At 38.9% G+C, this 20,958-nt stretch overlaps 1 protein-coding gene across 12 annotated transcripts; it reads left to right on the plus strand.

The window, feature by feature from the left end:
* The first annotated feature begins 1,350 nt into the window (after positions 1-1,350).
* LOC131149675 (14-3-3-like protein D) lies at positions 1,351-19,743 on the plus strand. Of its 12 annotated transcripts, XM_058100322.1 has the most exons (9): positions 1,372-1,469; positions 1,556-1,721; positions 1,863-2,169; positions 2,264-2,351; positions 3,405-3,514; positions 3,622-3,770; positions 19,064-19,119; positions 19,204-19,251; positions 19,412-19,743. In XM_058100322.1, the coding sequence occupies exons 2-8, from the start codon at positions 1,652-1,654 to the stop codon at positions 19,204-19,206; spliced, it is 783 nt and encodes a 260-aa protein (XP_057956305.1). In that variant the 5' UTR covers positions 1,372-1,469; positions 1,556-1,651; the 3' UTR covers positions 19,207-19,251; positions 19,412-19,743. The 12 variants fall into 12 exon arrangements, with proteins under 12 accessions (XP_057956304.1, XP_057956305.1, XP_057956310.1 ...); XM_058100321.1 differs by having other exon boundaries at positions 1,351-1,469; positions 19,204-19,743; XM_058100327.1 differs by having other exon boundaries at positions 19,067-19,119; positions 19,204-19,743.
* The last annotated feature ends 1,215 nt before the right edge of the window (positions 19,744-20,958 follow it).

The following is a 20,958-nucleotide window of genomic DNA, read 5'->3' on the forward strand; positions in this document are numbered from 1 at the left end:
TGGAAGGAATACAAATTTAAAAACATTTGGGCTATACCAGTATTTATATTGAATGTGATTCGAATATTGTAGTAAATTGGATAAGATCCAGTAAGTGCTCCTTGTGGTATTTGTGGGATTTTTGGGAGCTGCTTATTGGTTTATTGGAGGGAGTAGACTTTTCGATAAATCATTAGTATAGAGAAGGGAACAAAGTGGCAGATGCTTTGACTCGACAAGGTACTATGGGGAGGAATAATTTGTTTACAAATAGTAGTCAACTTCCTAGAGTTATCAATGGTTTGTATAAACTGGAAAAGATGGATACGACTTATATGACGTATGTTTAACTGTTTTCTTGTTGGTACTGGTTTATGCTTTTATGAGGTTTTTTTCTTTTGTTTGTTTTGTCGCATGGGGTGTTTTATTGATTTTTTAGGTCCTTATTTTGTTTTATTTGGACTTGTAGTCCTGTTTTGGTTGGATGTTGGTGTTGCTTTTGGGAAGCCTTTAAAGTTTTTTTTTTCTATTATAATCACCCATTGCCTGTCTTGTAACCATGGTATTCCTCCGCTAAAAGTGAGGGTATTATCAATAAATAAATGGAGGTGCCACCTTTCTTTGAAAAAAAAGAAAAAAAGAAAAAAAAAGTATTTGTCAATCAGAGCCGAATAGGAGAACGAAAATTAAAAGACCAAGTATTCAAACCAAAGCAAACCAAAAAACAGACTGCAGCAAGGCTTCTTGCAATAAACCAAAACACAGACAAAAACACCAAAATGCAAAAATAGAAATAGAACGTAGCAAGTTGTATATACTTATCTGCAATAATTGTGGAAAGCCGAGTATCCCTTCTTCAAAATCTCTTTCAAACAGCGTGTTTCCACTAGAGGAAATACTAAACGTATAATTGTTGAAGAAACCCCAACTCTCAATTTAGTAGCCAAGGGTTGAAAAAATCAAGGAGCAGAGTTAATAAAATTAAAGAAAGATCAAAGTTTGCATTATAAGCTTTGATTATGTTTAGTGCATTATTGAATGCTTTGAAACTCTTGTTTGATGTTAATTTTAAACTTTACAAATTTATTTGTCTTTTTATTAAAAAAATAAAATATTAATTTAATTAACGGTTAAAATGGAATAGTTATTTCCTAAAACAAAGAGGAAACAGTTTGCACTACAAGCGAGCGATTTGGTCAAGGTGCGGGGCTGGCGTGCCGTGGCCCATGGACCCTTCCCGGCCATCTGGACCGTCTGGTTCAATAAAACCAACCCAACATATTCCTCCTTAACCGATCATCACGTGGCATTGTTCTATTGGTTGAATAACTGAATAATGCTCAGTCCTTCTGCTTTGGTACGCCGCGGTTTCACATCCTCTACAGTCGTTCTTTGCTTCACTGGATTGTACACATTAGTCAAAATCAAGGTTCTGTTTCACGCAGCGCCCCAAAAGTCAAACGTACAATTCACAAATGCGTCGATTTTAGGTAGTGGTCAAGCACCGCAGCTCTAGATTCCTTGTCACTATCAATTTTCAGCTACTAAAATATATCCTTAAATTACCCTCGAGCAGGAATCCAAGAGATCTTTCCAAGGCGCGCTGTGGGTGGGAGAGAGTGGACGAAACCTCGAAGCACTCTCTGCAAAACCCTAGTCTTTGAGATCTCTCATGGCTTCCAAAGATAGAGAGAGCTTCGTCTACATTGCCAAGCTCGCCGAACAAGCCGAACGCTATGATGGTCTCTCTCTCTCTCTCTCTCTCTCTCTCTCTCTCTCTCTCAGAATGTTAATTTCAATTGTTATGCGTATAGATCTCGTACGTACAACCTAGGGTTTTTTATTCTGGGTGAAAGATTGAGTTGTGCCCTCAATTTTTGCAGAAATGGTGGAGTCGATGAAGAACGTGGCGAAGCTGGACGTGGAGCTGACCGTAGAGGAGCGGAACCTCCTCTCTGTTGGGTATAAGAATGTGATCGGAGCTCGGCGAGCGTCCTGGAGGATCCTCTCGTCTATTGAGCAGAAGGAAGAAGCGAGAGGGAACGAGCATAACGCGAAGCGGATCAAAGAGTACAGACAAAAGGTTGAGTTGGAGCTCTCGACTATTTGTACCGATATCATGACTGTGATCGACGAGCACCTCATTCCTTCATCATCAGCCGGTGAATCAACCGTCTTTTACTATAAAATGTGAGATTTTGATGCTATTGAATGTTATTTCTCTCTGTTTTTATTTTGTTTAGATTTGGGGGTTTTGAGTTTTTATGGTTTTTGTTGGATGCAGGAAAGGGGACTATTATCGGTATCTTGCTGAGTTTAAAAGTGGCAATGAGAAAAAAGAGGCAGCTGATCTTTCACTAAAAGCCTATGAGGTACATTACCATATTGTAAAATGATGTAGAACTTTAACTGTTGTGGCTAGGTTCTAGGATTTTTCTGCTTGTCATTTAGGGTTCATTTAGGTATCCAAGCTTAGTGAACTTCTCAGACAGTGCATGCTTAATTAGATTATCTTTTACACTCCAATAATTAAATTATGTGTCAAGTCAATAGATGCGAAAGAAAATATAGTAGTTGTTATGGTCATTTGGTTTGATGTATTTATTATCGTTGAAAAAATATGGTGGCTGTCTTGATTGAGGCCGTAACCCAGTACTTCAAATCTTTATATAATAAATGTCTCTAGTGCCCGGGTTCTTTGTTGGAATTGTTTAGTTCTGCGTAATGATGTACTGAATTGATTAGTACTGATAATAACTACTAAACTCAATAACAGCTAATTGAAAAGTATTACTTGGTTGTAGCAGAAAATAACTAGAGTGTTTAGATGTGCTTCCAAAATAGGTGGTATTTGGCTACTCACTATTAGAATATGTACTAAAATTTTAAATAATTGTTAATATTTCATCCTTCAATGGCAAGAAGAAGGAACACTGTACATTATTTTTTTTTTTTGGAAAGAAACCCTGTGCATACTTTTTTAGAAGGACACTGTACAAACTTTTATTAGGGGATATCTGCTTTAATCAAAGCAATATAAATTGTTTTAAATTTGTAAAAAACCAGGGGACACGTGCTAGAGGCATTATATGTTGAAAGAGGCCATATCTTTAGCTTTACATAGCAGCAAAAAACAGTATTTAAGCTCTTCTCATAGTTGGCCATTCAGTTTTTATCCACTTATTTCACATTCCATTTCCATTTTTTGTCATTCGCTACTACTACTGACAGAATTGGAGAAGATATTTCCAATTTAAAGAATAATGCAACCTGTATTTTGCCCACGACCTTGACTTTTTCAAAGATAAAAGAGTAAAATGTGCAATTGATTTATTTAGCATATTGGGTTTTGATGTTGATAACCTAAAGAAATCGCAGAGTTCTATGAATCTCTCTCTCTCATTTTTATTTTTTACATGTTGCAGACTGCCACAAGTACAGCGGTGGCTGAATTGGCCCCTACACATCCCATCCGATTGGGTTTGGCTTTGAATTTCTCAGTGTTTTATTATGAGATTATGAATTCACCCGAGAGGTTTGGACTATGCCATTTTTAGCTTTGGCTTATAGAATATAGTGTTCAGCATTATTTAGTTGCAAACTTAGTTATAACCCATCTGATTTGGCACCTGATTCTTTCAGGGCATGTCACCTTGCAAAGCAAGCTTTTGATGAAGCAATCTCAGAGCTTGATTCCTTAAATGAAGATTCATACAAAGATAGCACCTTAATTATGCAACTTCTTAGGGACAACCTCACCTTGTGGACTTCTGATATCCCAGAGGATGGAGGTGATTTCATTAATTCTCATAAACCTGATAATCCATCCTAACTCTTCATGCTTTTATATTTTTATATGTTTGGCTTCTTTGTTGTTTTTGTATGGGTTGCTAAGCAACTACGACCTTATATCCTAGAGGATGGAGGTGTTTTTGTATGTTTGTCACATTGAGCATTTGTTCCTTTTTTTATTGGATTTGCATGCTACTTTATGCAATTTGAAAAGGTCAATTCAGTTGGTTCATGGACTATCATGCAGCATTGTGATGGGGCTTATTTGTTTCACATTACATTATGCATATGGAGACTAGTGATCCTATAGCTCTTATTTTGTTTTGTTTTGTTTTGTTTTTTTTTTTTTGTTTTTTTTCAGTTGTTAACAGTCCTTTCTTGCCAATTATTTCACAAATAGTTGAATGGCATTTATGCAGATTCATTAAAGAGAGCAGTATGTATGATGCATGTACTTATAATTGATATGATTTTTATTTTTAAAGATGGAAAAAATGTTAAGCTTCTGTGCTGAAGCATTTTAGCAATGAAATATGCTTGTGTTGAGTTTTGGTTGTTGCGTTTAAAAAACTCTTTTAACTCGTACAAGGCTCAACATCCCAAATCTATTAACTCTTTGGCTTGTTAAAATTGCTTATATAATGATGGAGACTACTCATGGAAATTTATGGTAGTGAATTAGTCCCATTTCCCCTAGCACTTCAGGGAAATTGAGTCATTATAGAATGCTAGTTAGGGGGAATGTGCAACAGTTTGCTTGTTTATTGGGGCTAGTCATGTAATTTTGATAAATTTGAGAAAAGATTATCTTGCAATAATAGTGAAAAAATTACAAGGTGAAGAAGCCTTGAAGATAACATGATCTCAAGAACAAATTTGTAATCCCTGCATACCTTTAAAATGTGAGTTAGGCTCCTATCAAGAAATGTAGAATGTAACTTAAGTGTTCATCAGTGCTCATTGAGTGGATGCTTAAAACTACTTATTAATAATCTAAGTTCACCCTGGAATGCATTATATCACCATGATCATAAAATTACTGCAAAGAATTTTTGTGAGATGCACTAAAATATACTAAATCTTTGGATTAATATGTTCTCAATGGAGAACCGTGCGTTAAAAGAATTGGAATGAACAACTATAAAATCAGATGTTGTAATATGTAGAATGATTATGTTGTAATATGCGACTCATATATTGAGTGGAACACATGTACAAAGAAAATATGGTGAGAAAAACAGAGAAGTTGATTTGAAGAGGAAACCGTCGACAGTTTTGCAGAGTTGCATCGACAGAGTCAGACTCAAGAAGAAACTGTCGACGTTTTGGTAGAGACCATCGACGGTTTGGTCTTGAGGCTCAGGAAGAAACTGTCAACGGTTTGGTCTCGGGAATGAACCGTTGACGGTATGTCTGAAACCGTCGACGATTTTGCTCGGTTACTCAGTGTTATTTTTCGAATTTTGAATTGGGAAGTTGAATAGGTTGGGATTTCAGGAAGAAAACCTCCGAGAGGTTGAAGAGGGTTAGCATATATACAATGTTGTATGTTGTACCTCTAGTCCTTGACACAAGATAGTGAAAAAATAGCCGTTTGCTCCCGTGGACGTAGGCATTGCCGAACCATATAAATCCTTTGTGTCATTGTTTTATTGCTTTCATATAATTTTTGTGATTGTGTTTCTATATAATTCATCGTTGGTTGCTGCATTGTACGATCGGTTTTCGTATGCAGCGCATTGATTTGCACAACAAATTGGTATAAGAGCAATTGGTTACATTGGCTTTTGAGATTTCTTCTACAAAACTTGACGTTATCAAGTTCGACGGATTGGGAAATTTCGGACTATGACAAAGGAGGGTTAAGGATCTGTTAGTGCATTAGGATATGGTGAAAGCATTATACGGAAGTCAATCGGAAGGCATGGACAAAATAAGTTGGAAGGAATTGGAAGCAAAGACTGTGGTGACTATCAGACTTTGTCTGGCTGATGATGTGTTGTATCATGTCATGGATGAGGAATTTCCGACGGCTGTTTGGCAGAAATTAGAAAGCCGGTATATGTCTAAGTCTTTGACGAACAAGTTGTATCTTAAGCAGAATTTGTATTGGCTTAAGATGATAAAGGGTTTGGATTTGAATCAACACATCAATATATTCAATCATATTATCAGTGATTTGATGCGGGTTGATGTGAAGTTCGAGGAAGAATACAAGACGTTGATGCTACTAAATTCCCCACCTGTGTATCATACGTATGAAAATTTGGTTACAACTCTTACGTGGGGAAAAGATACTCTGAATTTGGAGGGGGTCACAAGCGCTTTGTGAGGTTTTCATTAAAGGAAGAAAGCTAGCGATGAGATTTTACAAGGTGAAGGGTTTGTGGTGAAGGGTAACTGAATGTGGGAGAAGTAAGTTCCAGAGTGGATCGAGTAATAATAAATCTCGGTCGTAGTTCAGGAAGAAGAAGGACATTCGATGTTTTAAGTGCGGAAAAAAGGGGCACATGAAACCAGATTGTCTAGAGAAGAAGGGGAATGCAAAAATTCAAGAGGGTTCATCAAAATTTGCGAATGTAGTGGAAGAAGGAGACTTAGAAAGTGGTGATGGTGGTATCCTTTCTGCGTCATTGGGTTCAGATTGCCTCACGGATTCTTGGATCCTAGATTCGGCGTGTCCTTATCACATGACATCAAATGAAGATTGGTTTAGCACCTATAGGTTAGTAAATTCTAGTTCCATTCTAATGGGAAATGATGCTTTATGCAAAATTGTTGGAATAGGGAATATCAGAATTAAAATGTTTGGTGTTGTGAGAACATAATGTGATGTTAGGCACATACCGGATCTACAAAATAATGTGATTTCATTGGGCACTTTAGATTGTAATGGGTTTAGTTACAAGTCTGAAAGTTGGGTAATGAAGGTGTGTAAAGGCATCTTAATGGTGATGAAGGGACATAAATTAGCAGAAAATATCTACGCACTACTGGGTACCACAGTTGTAGGGGGACTTGCAGTTGTAGAATCAGAGTCAGATAATACTGCCTTGTGGCATATGCGGTTAGGGCATATGGGTGAGCGTGGGATGATGGAGCTTTATAAGAGAAATCTCTTGAAAGGTGTCAAAACATGCAAGCTGAATTTCTGCAGGTATTGTATTCTTGGACAATAGAATAGGGGTGTAGTTCAAAAAACCCACACACAAGGCGGAGAGGATTTTCAACTACATTTATTCAGATGTTTGGGGGTCGGTAAGAGTAGGCGAGGAGGACATATGTACTTTGTGAGCTTTATCAATGATTACTCACGAAAGGTCTGGGTGTAATTCATGCAGCACAAGTTAAAGATGTTTGCCAGGTTAAAATTGTGGAAAGCTGAAGTGGAAAACCAGATCGGGAGGAAGATTAAATGCCTCAGGTCAGAAAGTGGAACTGAGTGCGTTGATTCGAGGTTCATGGAGTTGTGCAAGCAGCATGACATAAGGAGACATTTCATAGTACGCAAGACACCACAACATAATGGTGTGGCGGAAAAAATGAGCCGAACTATAGTTGAAAGAGTTAGATGTCTTAGGTTGAATGTAGCGCTAGTAAAGAATTTCTGGGCAGAGGCAGTAAATCTAGCGTGTTTCTTAATTAACCGATTACCACGGGCATCACTAGATGCGAAAGTTGCAGAGGAGGTGTGGACAGGCAGCGCAGTAGACTACTCTGGTTTGAGAGTGTTTGGATGTCTAACCTTTGAGCACGTTTGTAGTGAGGAGAGATCAAAGCTTGATGTAAAGTCTGGATAGTGCATTTTTTTAGGGTATCATAAGTGTGAAATTGTTCTAGTTGTGGGATCCAAAGGCAACAAGGTGATGATCAGTAGTGACGTGATTTGTGATGAGAAAGCCATGTTACCATGTACTCAGGAGGAAGAAAAAGAGAAACAAGTGCCAGAAAACTGCAGCAGCAATGAGCATGTGGTGTAGGTGGAGTTAGAGACTCAGGACAGAGATGACAATGTTCAGAATGCAATGAGTTCTAGCTCGGGAGACTAGTTGCATCACAGTATAGCTATACATAGATCTAGACGCGCTATCAGGCCACTGCCCAGGTATGGATTTGATGATATGGTGTCTTATGCACTCATTGCTAATAGCAAGGATCCTACTACTTTTGAAGAGGTGGTACACAACCAAGAGAAAAGTAGATGAATGGGTGCTATGGTGGAGGAGATGGAGTCATTGCATAAGAACTAGACGTGGGAGTTGGTGGAGCTTCTAGAAGGGAAGAGAGCGATAGAATGCAAATCAGTGTATAGGAAGAAAGAAGCGGTATCAAAAAGAGAAGGAGAAAAGTTCAAGGCTCGGTTAGTAGTAAAGGGTTACTCATAGAGAAAAGGGGTTATTTATGATTAGATCTTCTCCCCTGTGCTCAAACACACTTCCATCAGGGTAGTGTGGGGATTGGTAACACATTTTTATAAGCATTTGGAGCAGATGGACGTAAAGACGATGTTTTTCCATGGTGATTTGGAGAAGTTGATTTACATGGTATAGTCAGAAGGGTTTAGTTAACCTAGGCAGAAGCACTTATTTTGTAAACTGAGGAAATCACTTTACGGGCTAAAGCAGTCTCTGAGGCAGTGGTACAAACATTTTGACTCCTACATGATCCGGATTGGCTACAGGAGGTGTGAGTATAATTTCTGCGTTTATGTGAAGAGTCTTGATGATGGTTCACGTATTTTTCTTTTGCTTTATGTGGATGACATGCTGATTGCTGCGAAAAGTATGACTGAGGTTAATCAGTTGAAAACTCTGTTGAGCAAAGAGTTTGACGTGAAGGATTTGGGTGCGACCAAGAAGATTCTTGGGATGAAGATTCTCAGGGACAAAGCTGGAGGGAGATTGTGGTTATCTCAGGGTAGCTATGTTGAGAGAGTGTTGGAGAGGTTTAGCATGGATAATGCAAAATCAGTGAGTATACTTGGTGGTGAATCATTTTAAATTATTTACCGCTCAGTGCCCAATGACGGATGATGATGTTCCTGACATGTCAAAGGTCCCATATGCCAATACAGTGGGGTGCTTGATGTATGATGGTATGTACAAGATCATATTTGGCCCAAGTTGTCAGTGTGGTGAGTAAATTTTCTTCAAATTCGGGTGGAGAGCATTGGGATGCAATTAAGTGGATTTTCAAATACTTAAGGGCTACTACAAACTATGACATCATGTTCGGCAGGCAACGGAGTGACCTTTCAGTTGTGGGATGTGGATGTAGACTATGTAGGGGACTTGGATGAAGGGAGGTCTACAACAAGGTATGTGTTCACCTTTGTGGGAGGGCCTATTTGTTGGAGGTCCATGGTACAATCTCTAGTTGCACCATCTACAATTGAGTTGGGAGTATATGACAGTGACCGAATCTGCCAAGGAAGCATTGGGGCTTACAGGATTGGTCAAGGAGCTGGGTATTCAACAAGGTGGAGTTCAGCTGTGTTGTGATAGTCAGAGTGCCATTTATTTGGCGAAGAACCAAGTGTATCATGCGAGGACCTAGCACATAGATGTGAAGTTTCACAGGATTCAGGAACTGGTTTCTTCTGGTGAACTCTTGCTTGAGAAAGTTCACACTTTAGAGAATGCAGTAGATGTGTTGACAAAGCCTGTTACTACGGATAAGTTCAAGCATTGCTTGGACTTGCTTAACGTCTCCAGATGCTAGATGGGAGGCATCCCAAGGTATGCTATGATATGTACAAGACCGGATCTGGCACAAGCTGTCAGTGTGGCGAGCAAGTTTCTTTCAAATTCAGGTCAAGAGCATTGGGATGCAGTCAAGTGGATTTTCAGATACTTAAGGGGTACTACAAACTATGACATCATGTTCAGCAGGCAACATAGTGATCTTTCAATTGTGGGATGTGGATGCTATGCAGGGGACTTGGATGAAGGGAGGTCTACAACAGAATATATGTTCACCCTTGTGGGAGTGCCTATTTGTTGGAGGTCCATGGTACAATCTCTAGTTGCACTATCTACAACTGAGTTGGAGTATGTGGTAGGGGCCGAATCTGCCAAGGAAGCATTGTGGCTTACAGGATTGGTCAAGGAGCTGGGTATTGAGTAAGGTGGAGTTCAGCTGTGTTGTGATAGTCAGAGTGCCATTTATTTGGCGAAGAACCAGGTGTATAATGCGAGGACCAAACACATAGATGTGAGGTTTCACAGGATTTGGGAATTGGTTTCTTCAGGTGAACTCTTGCTTGAGAAAGTTCACACTTTAGAGAATGCAGTAGACGTGTTGACAAAGCCTGTTACTACGGATAAGTTCAAGCATTGCTTGGACTTGCTTAAAGTCTCCAGATGCTAGATGGGAGGCATCCCAAGGTATGCTATGATATGTACAAGACCGGATCTGGCACAAGCTGTCAGTGTGGTGAGCAAGTTTCTTTCAAATTCGGGTCAAGAGCATTGGGATGCAGTCAAGTGGATTTTCAGATACTTAAGGGGTACTACAAACTATGACATCATGTTCAGCAAGCAACATAGTGATCTTTCAATTGTGGGATGTGGATGCAGACTATGCAGGGGACTTGGATGAAGGGAGGTCTACAATAGAATATATGTTCACCCTTGTGAGAGTGCCTATTTGTTGGAGGTCCATGGTACAATCTCTAGTTGCACTATCTACAACTGAGTTGGAGTATGTGGTAGTGGCCGAATCTGCCAAGGAAGCATTGTGGCTTACAGGATTGGTCAAGGAGTTGGGTATTCAGTAAGGTCGAGTTCAGCTGTGTTGTGATAGTTAGAGTGCCATTTATTTGGTGAAGAACCAGGTGTATCATTCGAGGACCAAACACATAGATGTGAGGTTTCACAAGATTCGGGAATTGGTTTCTTCTGGTGAACTCTTGCTTGAGAAAGTTCACACTTCTGAGAATGCAGTAGATGTGTTGACAAAGCCTGTTACTACGGATAAGTTCAAGCATTGCTTGGACTTGCTTAAAGTCTCCAGATGCTAGATGGGAGGCGTCCCAACCTATGCTATGGTATGTACAAGACCGGATTTGGCACAAGTTGTTAGTGTGGTGAACAAGTTTCTTACAAATCCGGGTCGAGAGTATTGGGATGCAGTCAAGTGGATTTTCAGATACTCGAGGGGTACTACAAACTATGGCATCTTGTTCGGCAGGCAACGGAGTGATCTTTCAGTTGTGGGATGTGGATGCATACTATGCATGGGACTTGGATGAAGGGAGGTCTACAATAGAATATGTGTTCACCCTTGTGCGAGGGTCTATTTGTTGGACGTTCTTGGTATAATATCTCTAGTTACACTATCTACAACTGAGTCGGAGTACATTGCAGTGGCTGAATCTGCCAAAGAAGCATTGTGGCTTATAGGATTGGTCAAGGAGCTGGGTATTTAGCAAGGTGGAGTTCAGCTGTGTTGTGATAGTCAGAGTGCCATTTATTTGGCGAATAATCAGTTATATCATGCGAGGACCAAGCACCTAGATGTGAGGTTTCACAGGATCCAGGAATTGGTTTCTTCTAGTGAACTCTTGCTTGAGAAAGTTCACACTTCTGAGAATGCAATAGACGTGTTGACAAAGCCTGTTGCAATGGATAAGTTCAAGAATTGCTTGGACTTGCTTAACGTTTCTAGATGCTAGATGAGAGGCGTCCCAACCTATTGTCCCAGGTGGAGTTTCGGGTTATGTTTTCGGTTTTCTCCTAAGGAGTGTATACTTGCCAAGGTGGAGATTGTTATAATATGTGGCTCATATATTGAGTGGAACGCATGTACAAAGAAAACATGGTGAGAAAAACATAGAAGCTGATTTGAAGAGGAAACCGTCAACGGTTTGGCAGAGAACATCGACGGTTTGGTCTCGGGAATAAACTGTCGATGGTATGTCTGTGAAACCATCGATGGTTTTGCTCGGTTACTCAGCGCTGTTTTTCAAATTTTGAATTGGGAAGTTGAATAGGTTGAGATTTTGGGGGGTCGAAGAGGGTTGGCATATATACAATGTTGTATGTTGTAACACGGTCTTTGACGCAAGATTGTGAAAATTATAGCCGTTTGCTCCCGTGGATGTAGGCATTGCCGAACCATGTGAATCCTTTTTGTTATTATTTTATTTCTTTCATATAATATATGTGATTGTGTTTTTGTATAATTCATCGTTGGTTGTTGCATTGTACGATCGGTTTCCGCACGCAGCACATTGATTTGCACAACAGATTATCATTTCTTGTAGTTTCTAATCATTCAAACTTACAAAATGATCAATAATGTCGGTATTTCGAAATAATAGCTTCTCATAGTACAAGATGCTATTTAATGGCATTACATTTATAGAATATTATTTCATGAATTCAAATATCATTCATAGTCTTGTATTATGTAGACAAACAATGCGATGATATGTATCCAGCTGCCCATATTTGCTCTCTTGGAAAATCTTTTACAGGCAATGGAATTAAGTGTGCAGAAAAGCCCCAAATTTGAATTCCAAAGAAAATGAATGATTGTAAGCACATGAAAGAATGCATCATCTCTGCAAATTTCACTGAAGAATGAGATTGCTCCAGCCTTCAAAAGTGCAGGAAGATGGTGAAACAAGCAGAAGATATCATTAATAAACAGTAAAGGGGAAAAATCAAATAAACAAGCAAAATATGTCTTAAGAAAAAAAATCTAATCTATTTGTTAGTAAATTTACAATGTGGATCAACAAAACGTATGGCCAACCAGAAAATTGTGATGGAAAAGCACTTCTTCAAAAATAAGCAAAGTCAGTCCAACATAAACACTGCTGAATCTGAAAACATAGATCTACTGGAGAAAAAAATAACCAGTAAAATTTGATATATGAGTTTCTGAAGAACACATAGCACAAATTTCTGTTTTGTCTTAACATTTTACTTGGGGGAAGTGGCCAGCCATGATTAGGGTATGTCCACAGATACCCAATCTACCTCTACCCTGCAAATTTATTATGGGAGCCCTGGCATGATGATGTAGGGACAAGTATTAGATTTTATATAGAGAGAATTGAGAGATTAGAAGAAGAAAAAGAAGAATAAGAAGAGAAGCAGCAGCAACAGGAATACAGAACATAGAGAAGAACAGAGAAGGGGAGTGAACAGAACAGAGGTAAGAGACAGAATTAGAAGGGAGATGAGAGAAGAATGAAGAAGAAGAAGAAGATGGAAGGAGGAAGAGGAAAACAGCAGAATCTGCAGGAGAGAGACAGAGAGGGAAACTGCAATCTGATTCAAACCATAACTTACATGGCCAGCACTTATATCACTACTACTACTACTAACACGTATTTACATAAAGCCCCAATGAAACAAGGAATTACAAAATAAACCTATAGTACTTAAATACACAAAATAGACCTAAATTAATCATATTTCTATAATAAAAATAGTTCTTCCAAACTAAAATATGGAAATCAAGATAAAAATGAACTTCTAAATTTCTCCATTGGAGGTTCTCCATCAAGCTTCCCTTGTTAGAGAAAAATCAACCTCGAGTTTTCTAATGGGATAGTAGCTTTAGCTTCATGTGTGGGAACGAAGTCATACATGGAGGCAAATCAAGAGGAGGCATGATCTGCATTGCATCATCAATCGCCAGTGGAAAATATGTAAAAGACTGTCCAACTGCAAGTAGTGTAGAACGCTGCAATGTCCTATGACAAAATAGCAGATCCTCTAAACAAGAAATCAATTTAATATTCAAATCTATTGGCAGCTGAAGCAAATATGCATTCGGCCCATGTTCTAAGATGTTGGACAATGTTTCACTAGATTTGATTAAGGAAAATGTAGAGGGAGAAGATGGAAGGGAGGCGATAGTTTACTGGATTGAGGAGAATGATCACGAGGATTTTCAACGATAGGTTCCATGATTGAAGAATCTTCAACAAACTCTATAGCAGCCAATTGTTCCTTGCTCTTTGGGTGAGGAATGGAAAAATGTAGTTGAAGAGCAAGGTCATTGACAAACATATCTGTGCTAGTAGTTGGCAACTCATCTTGCTGTTCATTGCAAGTCTCAACAACCAAGATTGGTGACAAATCAAGGTTCATCTTTGGCCTAGGGGTTCCACCAGTTCTAAGGGTCACTAAAGACAAGGCTATGACCTCATTAGGACAAGGTTCATGAGTCATGTCCATTGAAGAACAAAAAAATTGTGCACTAGTATTATGTAATCATTTATGTAGTCATGATATTCTATTATGCAGCAATTTTGATGGGCACTTTTAATATCCTCAACAAGTTGAGTTTTCTCTTGAACATCTTGGGTGGGCTAAGGGCTTAGGACTACCTTGTGACCATTGAGAAGATTATGAATCACGTCCACTGAAGAATCAAAAAATTGTGGACTAGTAATATGCAAATCATTTACGTAGTCATGATACTCATGGCACAAGAATTTGCATTGTCACTTTTGATATTTTATTGTTTATCCTAAAAAAATTCAGTTTTTTATTGAACATCATGTGAGGATCTAGGAATACCATGTCACCATGGAGAAATTGATCTTGAATGATGAAATTCTTTAAGATGGGAAGTTGTGTTATGGGTTGGTGGCTGGAGAAATCTCTCAGCTTCCAAAGCCATGTGGTAAGCCTTAAGAGTAGTGGGACTTTTATTGAACGTCCAAATCTCTCAGCTTCCAAATCTCTCAGTGTTTTATTGAACATCATGTGAGGATCTAGGAATACCATGTCACCATGGAGAAATTAATCTTGAATGATGAAATTCTTTAAGATGGGAAGTTGTGTTATGGGTTGGTGGCTGGAGAAATCTCTCAGCTTCCAAAGCCATGTGGTAAGCCTTAGAGTAGTGGGACCTTTTTGAAATTGTACATTCATAGACATTCTGATTTCATCCCTCAACCCTTGAACAAAATTATTATTCTAGGTTCCTTACTAAGAGCATACTAATAAATGAGGTTTCTAAATTTAAGGTAATAATAGAAAAGAATTGTTTAAGGCTGCACAGTTGGTCCAGTAATTGTTGAGAATTGCCAACTATGATGGAACCGCATATAAGGAGGTGATTTTTTTTTTGGAAATGGAGAGTTAATATGGACCTTTGCAAATTCAGACGAGTACCAAATAGTTAAGCAACATTAAATCAATTTCTATAGAGTCCAAGTAGTGCAAGTTCATACAATGTGACCAAAAGGTCCTTGCTCTGAATTTGTAGTCTCAAGATCATCATCAAATATTTCACTTCTATTTCTTGCAGATGCTCCAAGAAAACTCCACTTGTATACTTGGAAAATGATGTTGACACACTGAATTTATCCTACAAAAATATGTACTAAACAATTGAAGAGGAGTTTCTTCAAATTAACACCAAAATCTCGCGGAAGAAAACAATTTTGTTGCAGTAAAATACAGCAGCTAGGCCTCAATCTGGATGCTGACTGACCTTTAAAACACTGAAATTTGCTCCAGCAGCCTAAGATTAGGTTGATTTGACCTTAGGAATGCAAACCAAGCTTGATTCTTCAATATTCACTCAGAAAGCTTACATCAAGGAAAAATCAAAATTCTTGAAGTTAGACGCAATTTTGCGCGAGACTGGGCAAAACAAGGGAAGTCCGGCAACTTCACCATGCGTGTGGCTGGTGCGTGGGGTGCTTGAGATGCCAGTGATGGCCCTCTGGCGATGGGGTTCTGGATGGTAGATCAAGGGGAGGGGATTCCAGTGAGGGTGGAAGTGTAACAAAAAAAATGCAGAAAATGGGGAATTTAGAGGGGCTGCTGGCTGGGGTAGCTTCTGGTCGTGCATGTGGGCCACCCCCTTGTCAAATGGAGATGATTTTGAAGGGGACAGGGTTTCGATGGTGTCTGTCTGCGATGGTAAAGGAGGTGCTGTGAAGTGCTGCCTGGAATTTAGGGTTTTGAAACCAGTGGCATGACTGTAAATTCCTGGAAAAGTTGCAGGCTGATAAATGCTTCAGTTTTTTGGGATTTTCATGCAACTTTTAACTTTTTATTGCATCAATGAGGCCTGTTAGAGTAGAATGCAGTTGTGTGGTGGATGTGGTTTTAGCTGTTGGATGAACCGTAGTGGAGATTGTTGTATTAGTTACAAATCTGCTGGAAGAAACAGCCACAGGAAAGTCTGGAACTGAATCGATTAGGCTTTGATACCAATTTGATGGAGGCCAAATATTAGAATTTATATTTAGAGAAGAAGAAGAAGAAGAAAAGCAGCAGTAGGAATACTGAACAAAGAGGACAGAGAAGGGGGAGGAACAGAACAGAGTTGAGAGGCAGGATTATATGAGAGATGAGAGAAGAAGGGAGAAGAAGATGGAAGGAGGAGGAAGAAGAACAGCAGAACCTGTGTGGCAAGGTTTTTTGGGGGGGGGGGAGAGAGAGGGAAGCTGCAATCCGATTTAAACAATAACTGTACTATAACTTACATGTCCAGCACTTATACCACTACTACTAACACATATTTACATAAAAGCCCCAATAAAACAAGGAATTACAAAATGACCCGAAAGTACTTAAATACACAAAATAGACCTAAATTAACCATACTTCTTTTTAATAACAAGAGTTTTCCCAAACTAAAATAAAAACCAAGATAAAAAATGAACATCTAAAATTCTCCGTTGGTGTTTCCCCATCACATGATTATCTCTCAACTCTTGTTGGGACTAACCAGTTCAGTTCTATCCTCTCAATTTGTTCCCATTTGTATATTTATGTGATTCTAGCCCAAAAGATCGTGCCCTCTACGAACTGAGCCAGATTTTATTTCTGGTTAAACACGTGTATTACAAGGTGGAGTATAATAATACTAAATTCAGTTTCTTGTCAACAACAATTCAATTTCAATATTACTCTCTCTCTCTCTCTCTCTCTGAAGGATAGATGTCCGTTTTACTTGGCAACTGGAAGTCATGCAGATCATGATAATCCATTGCCACAAAATGGATCAACTTAATGAGCCACATATTCCATGCACTAAAATAGTCCCTTCACGCTTGGGGAAATTGCTAACGTGCATTTTTTTTCCCCAGTGTTAAAAAATGCCACATTTTATGAGGTTTCAAGAAATTTAGTTGCCCTTATCTTAAATTAAATAAAGCAACCTTTTTGACTGTTTAATTGGATCTTATGCAATGTTTGGTACACTGGAATGGGATGATGAATTAGAAGTGGAATGAAAAAAAAATTGTATTAATAATGTTTTAGTTGCCCTTTCATTTTCTCTTGAATTAAATAAAATGAAATAAAGTAGCTTTTTGAATATTTGATGGATCTTATGCAATGTTTGGTACACTGCAGCCTAGATGGGTGCACGGGTTAATTTTATAACTAGGGTCCATTGACCCAGTGCATAACTTGATTTATCAACTTTTTTTTGTTTTCTAGGAAGTCTAAAGGTGCACAAACATTCCAACACACACAATTTAACGAACACCTTGTCTAATAACCTTGCATGCTCTGCATGCATGCACACATGTTCAAGTTGTTCAACCATTGCATGCATGCAAGTTCAACCAAAGAAACTAACACAGAAAAACAATCAAATAGAGCCAGGGGAGGAGGAAAGGGAGATGTATTTTGAAGTCTGTAAAAAGTGAGTGGGGTTGGGTGGTGGCGGCGGTGACAGTGGGAGGTGGCACGCGAGAGGATAATATTAACCAGTGAAAGGGTGGTTGGTCCAAGGCAAGATGAGAGGAATTAACCAGCAAAACAAGGGTTAATATTGGACATTGCTTATCAAAAACACAATTCAGTTCCAGCATTTTGTTTCTCTTATATGCTGAAGGATGGTGCATCTGCTCTCAGTAGTAGGGATGAGCAAACGGTCGGTTCGGTCAAATTCAGTTAATTAATCGAATTAACCGAAAATTTCGGTTAAAGAATACTGTTAATCGAACCGACCGAACCATTGGGCCTCACCGAACCGAACTCGACCGAATTTCTTTTTCGGTAATTTGGTTCACCGAATTTAACCGAGAAATAAGGGAAGGGGGGAAGCCGAGAAGGTGTATCCAGATTCTAGATTGATGTGGAGGAGAGGTGGTTAGGGAGACGATTGAACTTGGGTGAGCTTGACGCCGATGAGGAGTCAGGCGTGGTTCTCGGTGAACTGGTCTATGCACGAGAGAAGAAAAATGAGAATGAGAGGGAGCTTGTGTGCTGGTGATGATGGCTGGCGACGACGATGGCAATGGGTGCAGGCGATGGCATTGCGTGAAGATGGTGGTGCGGAGCAGTGAGCTTGGGTGAGCGAGAGAGAAGCAGTGACTCAGTGAGGGCCTTCTGACTTCAGAGAGCAGTGACTGTGTTGGTGATGATGGCCGGCGACGGCAACGGCGATGGCGATGGACACAGACGAAGGCATCGCGTGAAGATGGTGCTTGGTGGTGCAGAGGATTGAGCTCGGGTGAGCGAGAGAAAGGCAGTGAGGGCCTTCTAAGTTCTGACTTCTGAGAGTAGTGAGAGTGTGAGACTGAGAGTATGAGAGGGAATGAGTGAATAATTGGATTTTAATTTACTAATTTATATTTAAAATTTAATTAATTCGTAAATCGGTTAATCGGTTAATCGAATTAATATTCTCTATTCACCGAACCGAAACCCGATTCACCACAATATTGGAAAGCATAACCGAACCGACTGAATTGAATTTTTTAACTGAACCAAACCGACCAATTTCGGTCGGTTAATTCGGTTTTTCCCGAATTATGCTCACCCCTACTCAGTAGTGGTGAGCATGAAACATTATTTCATGAAAAATTAGGCATTGAGGATGCAGTGAAGAAAACATCAGGGGGAGAATGTCTTTGTATATGTATATATCAGTTCATTGAGTCAACCATCCTTTAATATCATCTTCAACATAATATTGAATGGACTAGTTTAGAACAACTCTTTGAAACATATTTACTTGTGTTGAATGTTATCCGAGGATCAAAATAATTTCATTTTCACAATGCAATGATTGTCTTGGATTTTCTTTGGCCACAAATAATATTATGTAATTTATTATATTAGTTTAAAACTCGATAAAATGTTGAGAGAAATATTCATAATTTATTCCTTTTGCTGTGATATACTTGTGGCTAAGTTGAATTTGTCATCTATTTTAGAATCTAAACTATGCATATCCTTATCAATGGTGCTCAATCATTTTCAAGTGGACTATTTTATTTGCAAATCTTTATCTGGGAGACTAATTCTATCTACCAAGAATCCTTTCTGTTTTAATTCCCCCTTTTCTGCAACAGAAGATGCCCAGAGGACAGAGGTCACAAGCAAACCCCGAACAGGCGAGGATGCAGAGGTTAGTTAAATCATTTTTTGGGCAGTTAGTTTGCTTGTTGCAAAATTGGACCCACCCCTCATTTAAACCATTATTTTTATTCAGTGAAGGATAGGCCATACAAGACAGGATGAGGCTTGATGCTCTGGGAATGTTAGTGTTTTTTTTCAGAGTATAAAAATTTACCTTATTTTATTTCATTTTATTATTTGGGTTCCATAATATTGTGTGGCTTATTGTAATCTTTTCGAAGTCTGGACATGTTCAGTCCTCCCATGAACTCCCCGAAGCTTTCTCCTCATGGTCTTTGCAGGCAATATTTAGAAGTTGGCCTGGTTGCTTTAGGTGGTTTCTGCGTCTTTAGGAAGCACCCTGAGTTCAGATGAAGGATTTCTACTGTCTGCTTTTGGTCACAAGCATTAAATATTTCATGTTCTTTATATCAAAATCTTGATTTAATTGCATGTATCTTCAATGTATTGTTCACCTTTGGTACTCATGTTGCATCGGCTATTACTTGTGATTCTGTGCAAGTCGTAATGGTCAGCAGATCTCAGCCCAAATGATGATATAACAATTGCAACATTTTTGACAGGGCTTTTGAAGGTCACTAATAATGGAGAATCAAAATGAGGGTGCGAAAAATGAATTGTCTCCTTACTTTCTATGTTTTGATTGTTTCTTCCCAAAAATTTGGGGGTCATATGAAATAGCGAGGTAGTATTTGGAAGTATGAATTTAGGCCCTTCAATTGATACTTGTAGGGCTGGATGAAATTTAGTATAATTTTGTAATGTCTTTCTGCAAATCTACATGAATTCAAATTCAAAGGCCTGAATGTTAAGCTCCCAAACATGGGTTTCTGGCTCTGGTACTTTTATTTGACAGAACAGTGGAAAATGATATTCAGGTTGGAGGTAGAGGGATGTGGTTAGACTTGGGAAAAAAAATTGGTCTGAATGCCATTTTTTGTGAAGTGGAGACAGCCTATTACTGACAAAGCCCAAGAATTTAAATTGATTAGGGTTTGGAGTTACTGTTTGGGATTATAATGGTGAATGGGATTCCTCAATGGCATATCCGGCCTTTGAAAGTTTCTCTGAAGTCACCAGCGGCAGGCACGAGGATGGTGCGCTTTTCTGAACTGGAATCATCAAAAAGTAAAAATTCCGCCAACATGTCGCCAACGAATGCGTTAAAAGTATACTCTGAATTATTGATTTTGGAGTAGCTCGTTGCCCTAAACATTTTATTGGTATTCTGTTTCAAGCTAATCGATCTAATAGATAATATGCGATGTTTGGACTAATAATTCAGCATCATGTGGACGCTGTTTTGGCCATGTGCAGTTCATCCTTAACATTATCTCAACAACTCTATGATGAGAAACATGTTGGTTGAGTTATCTTACATCGGTTGTGAAAGGGGCGGGTGGTCAATTATTTAGTGTGAGGGAAAATTTTATTTCATGAGTTAACTTTTGGGATTGAGAAGGTTTTATAGATCACCCAATATTGGTATCAAAGTTTGGTTCACTAACATACTCCTTGGTGACCTCGATGCTTTGTCGGGAGAGATCTCGAGTGTGTGAGGTGGAGATTGTTGGATTATCCCACATCAATTGTGGAAAAAGTTAGTGGTTAGTTATTAAATATGAGTAAAAATTTCACTTCATAAGTTAGCTTTTGGGATTGAAAAGATCCTAACCACTTAACAATGGCTGGTACCAGTTGCAGGGGGGGAGGTGCTGGGCGGTAGTATTGTGGTCTTGTATTTAGTGATCTATACTGCACCAATTCAGCATAAGCAACTTTTTGAGTGAGAAGATTGGGGTTTATCATAATCATGTGTATGATTTAT

Source organism: Malania oleifera, chromosome 2 (genome assembly GCF_029873635.1).
Source record: "Malania oleifera isolate guangnan ecotype guangnan chromosome 2, ASM2987363v1, whole genome shotgun sequence".
In the NCBI taxonomy this organism is placed as follows: domain Eukaryota; kingdom Viridiplantae; phylum Streptophyta; class Magnoliopsida; order Santalales; family Ximeniaceae; genus Malania; species Malania oleifera.

What these genes read in the sequence shown, in the direction of transcription:
- LOC131149675 (XM_058100319.1), top strand. Translation starts at nt 1,652, where the DNA reads ATGGCTTCCAAAGATAGAGAGAGCTTCGTCTACATTGCCAAGCTCGCC. An exon ending in ACAAGCCGAACGCTATGATG is followed by an intron (nt 1,722 to 1,862) that starts GTCTCTCTCTCT and finishes CAATTTTTGCAG; the next exon opens with AAATGGTGGAGTCGATGAAG. An exon ending in ATTATGAATTCACCCGAGAG is followed by an intron (nt 3,515 to 3,621) that starts GTTTGGACTATG and finishes TGATTCTTTCAG; the next exon opens with GGCATGTCACCTTGCAAAGC.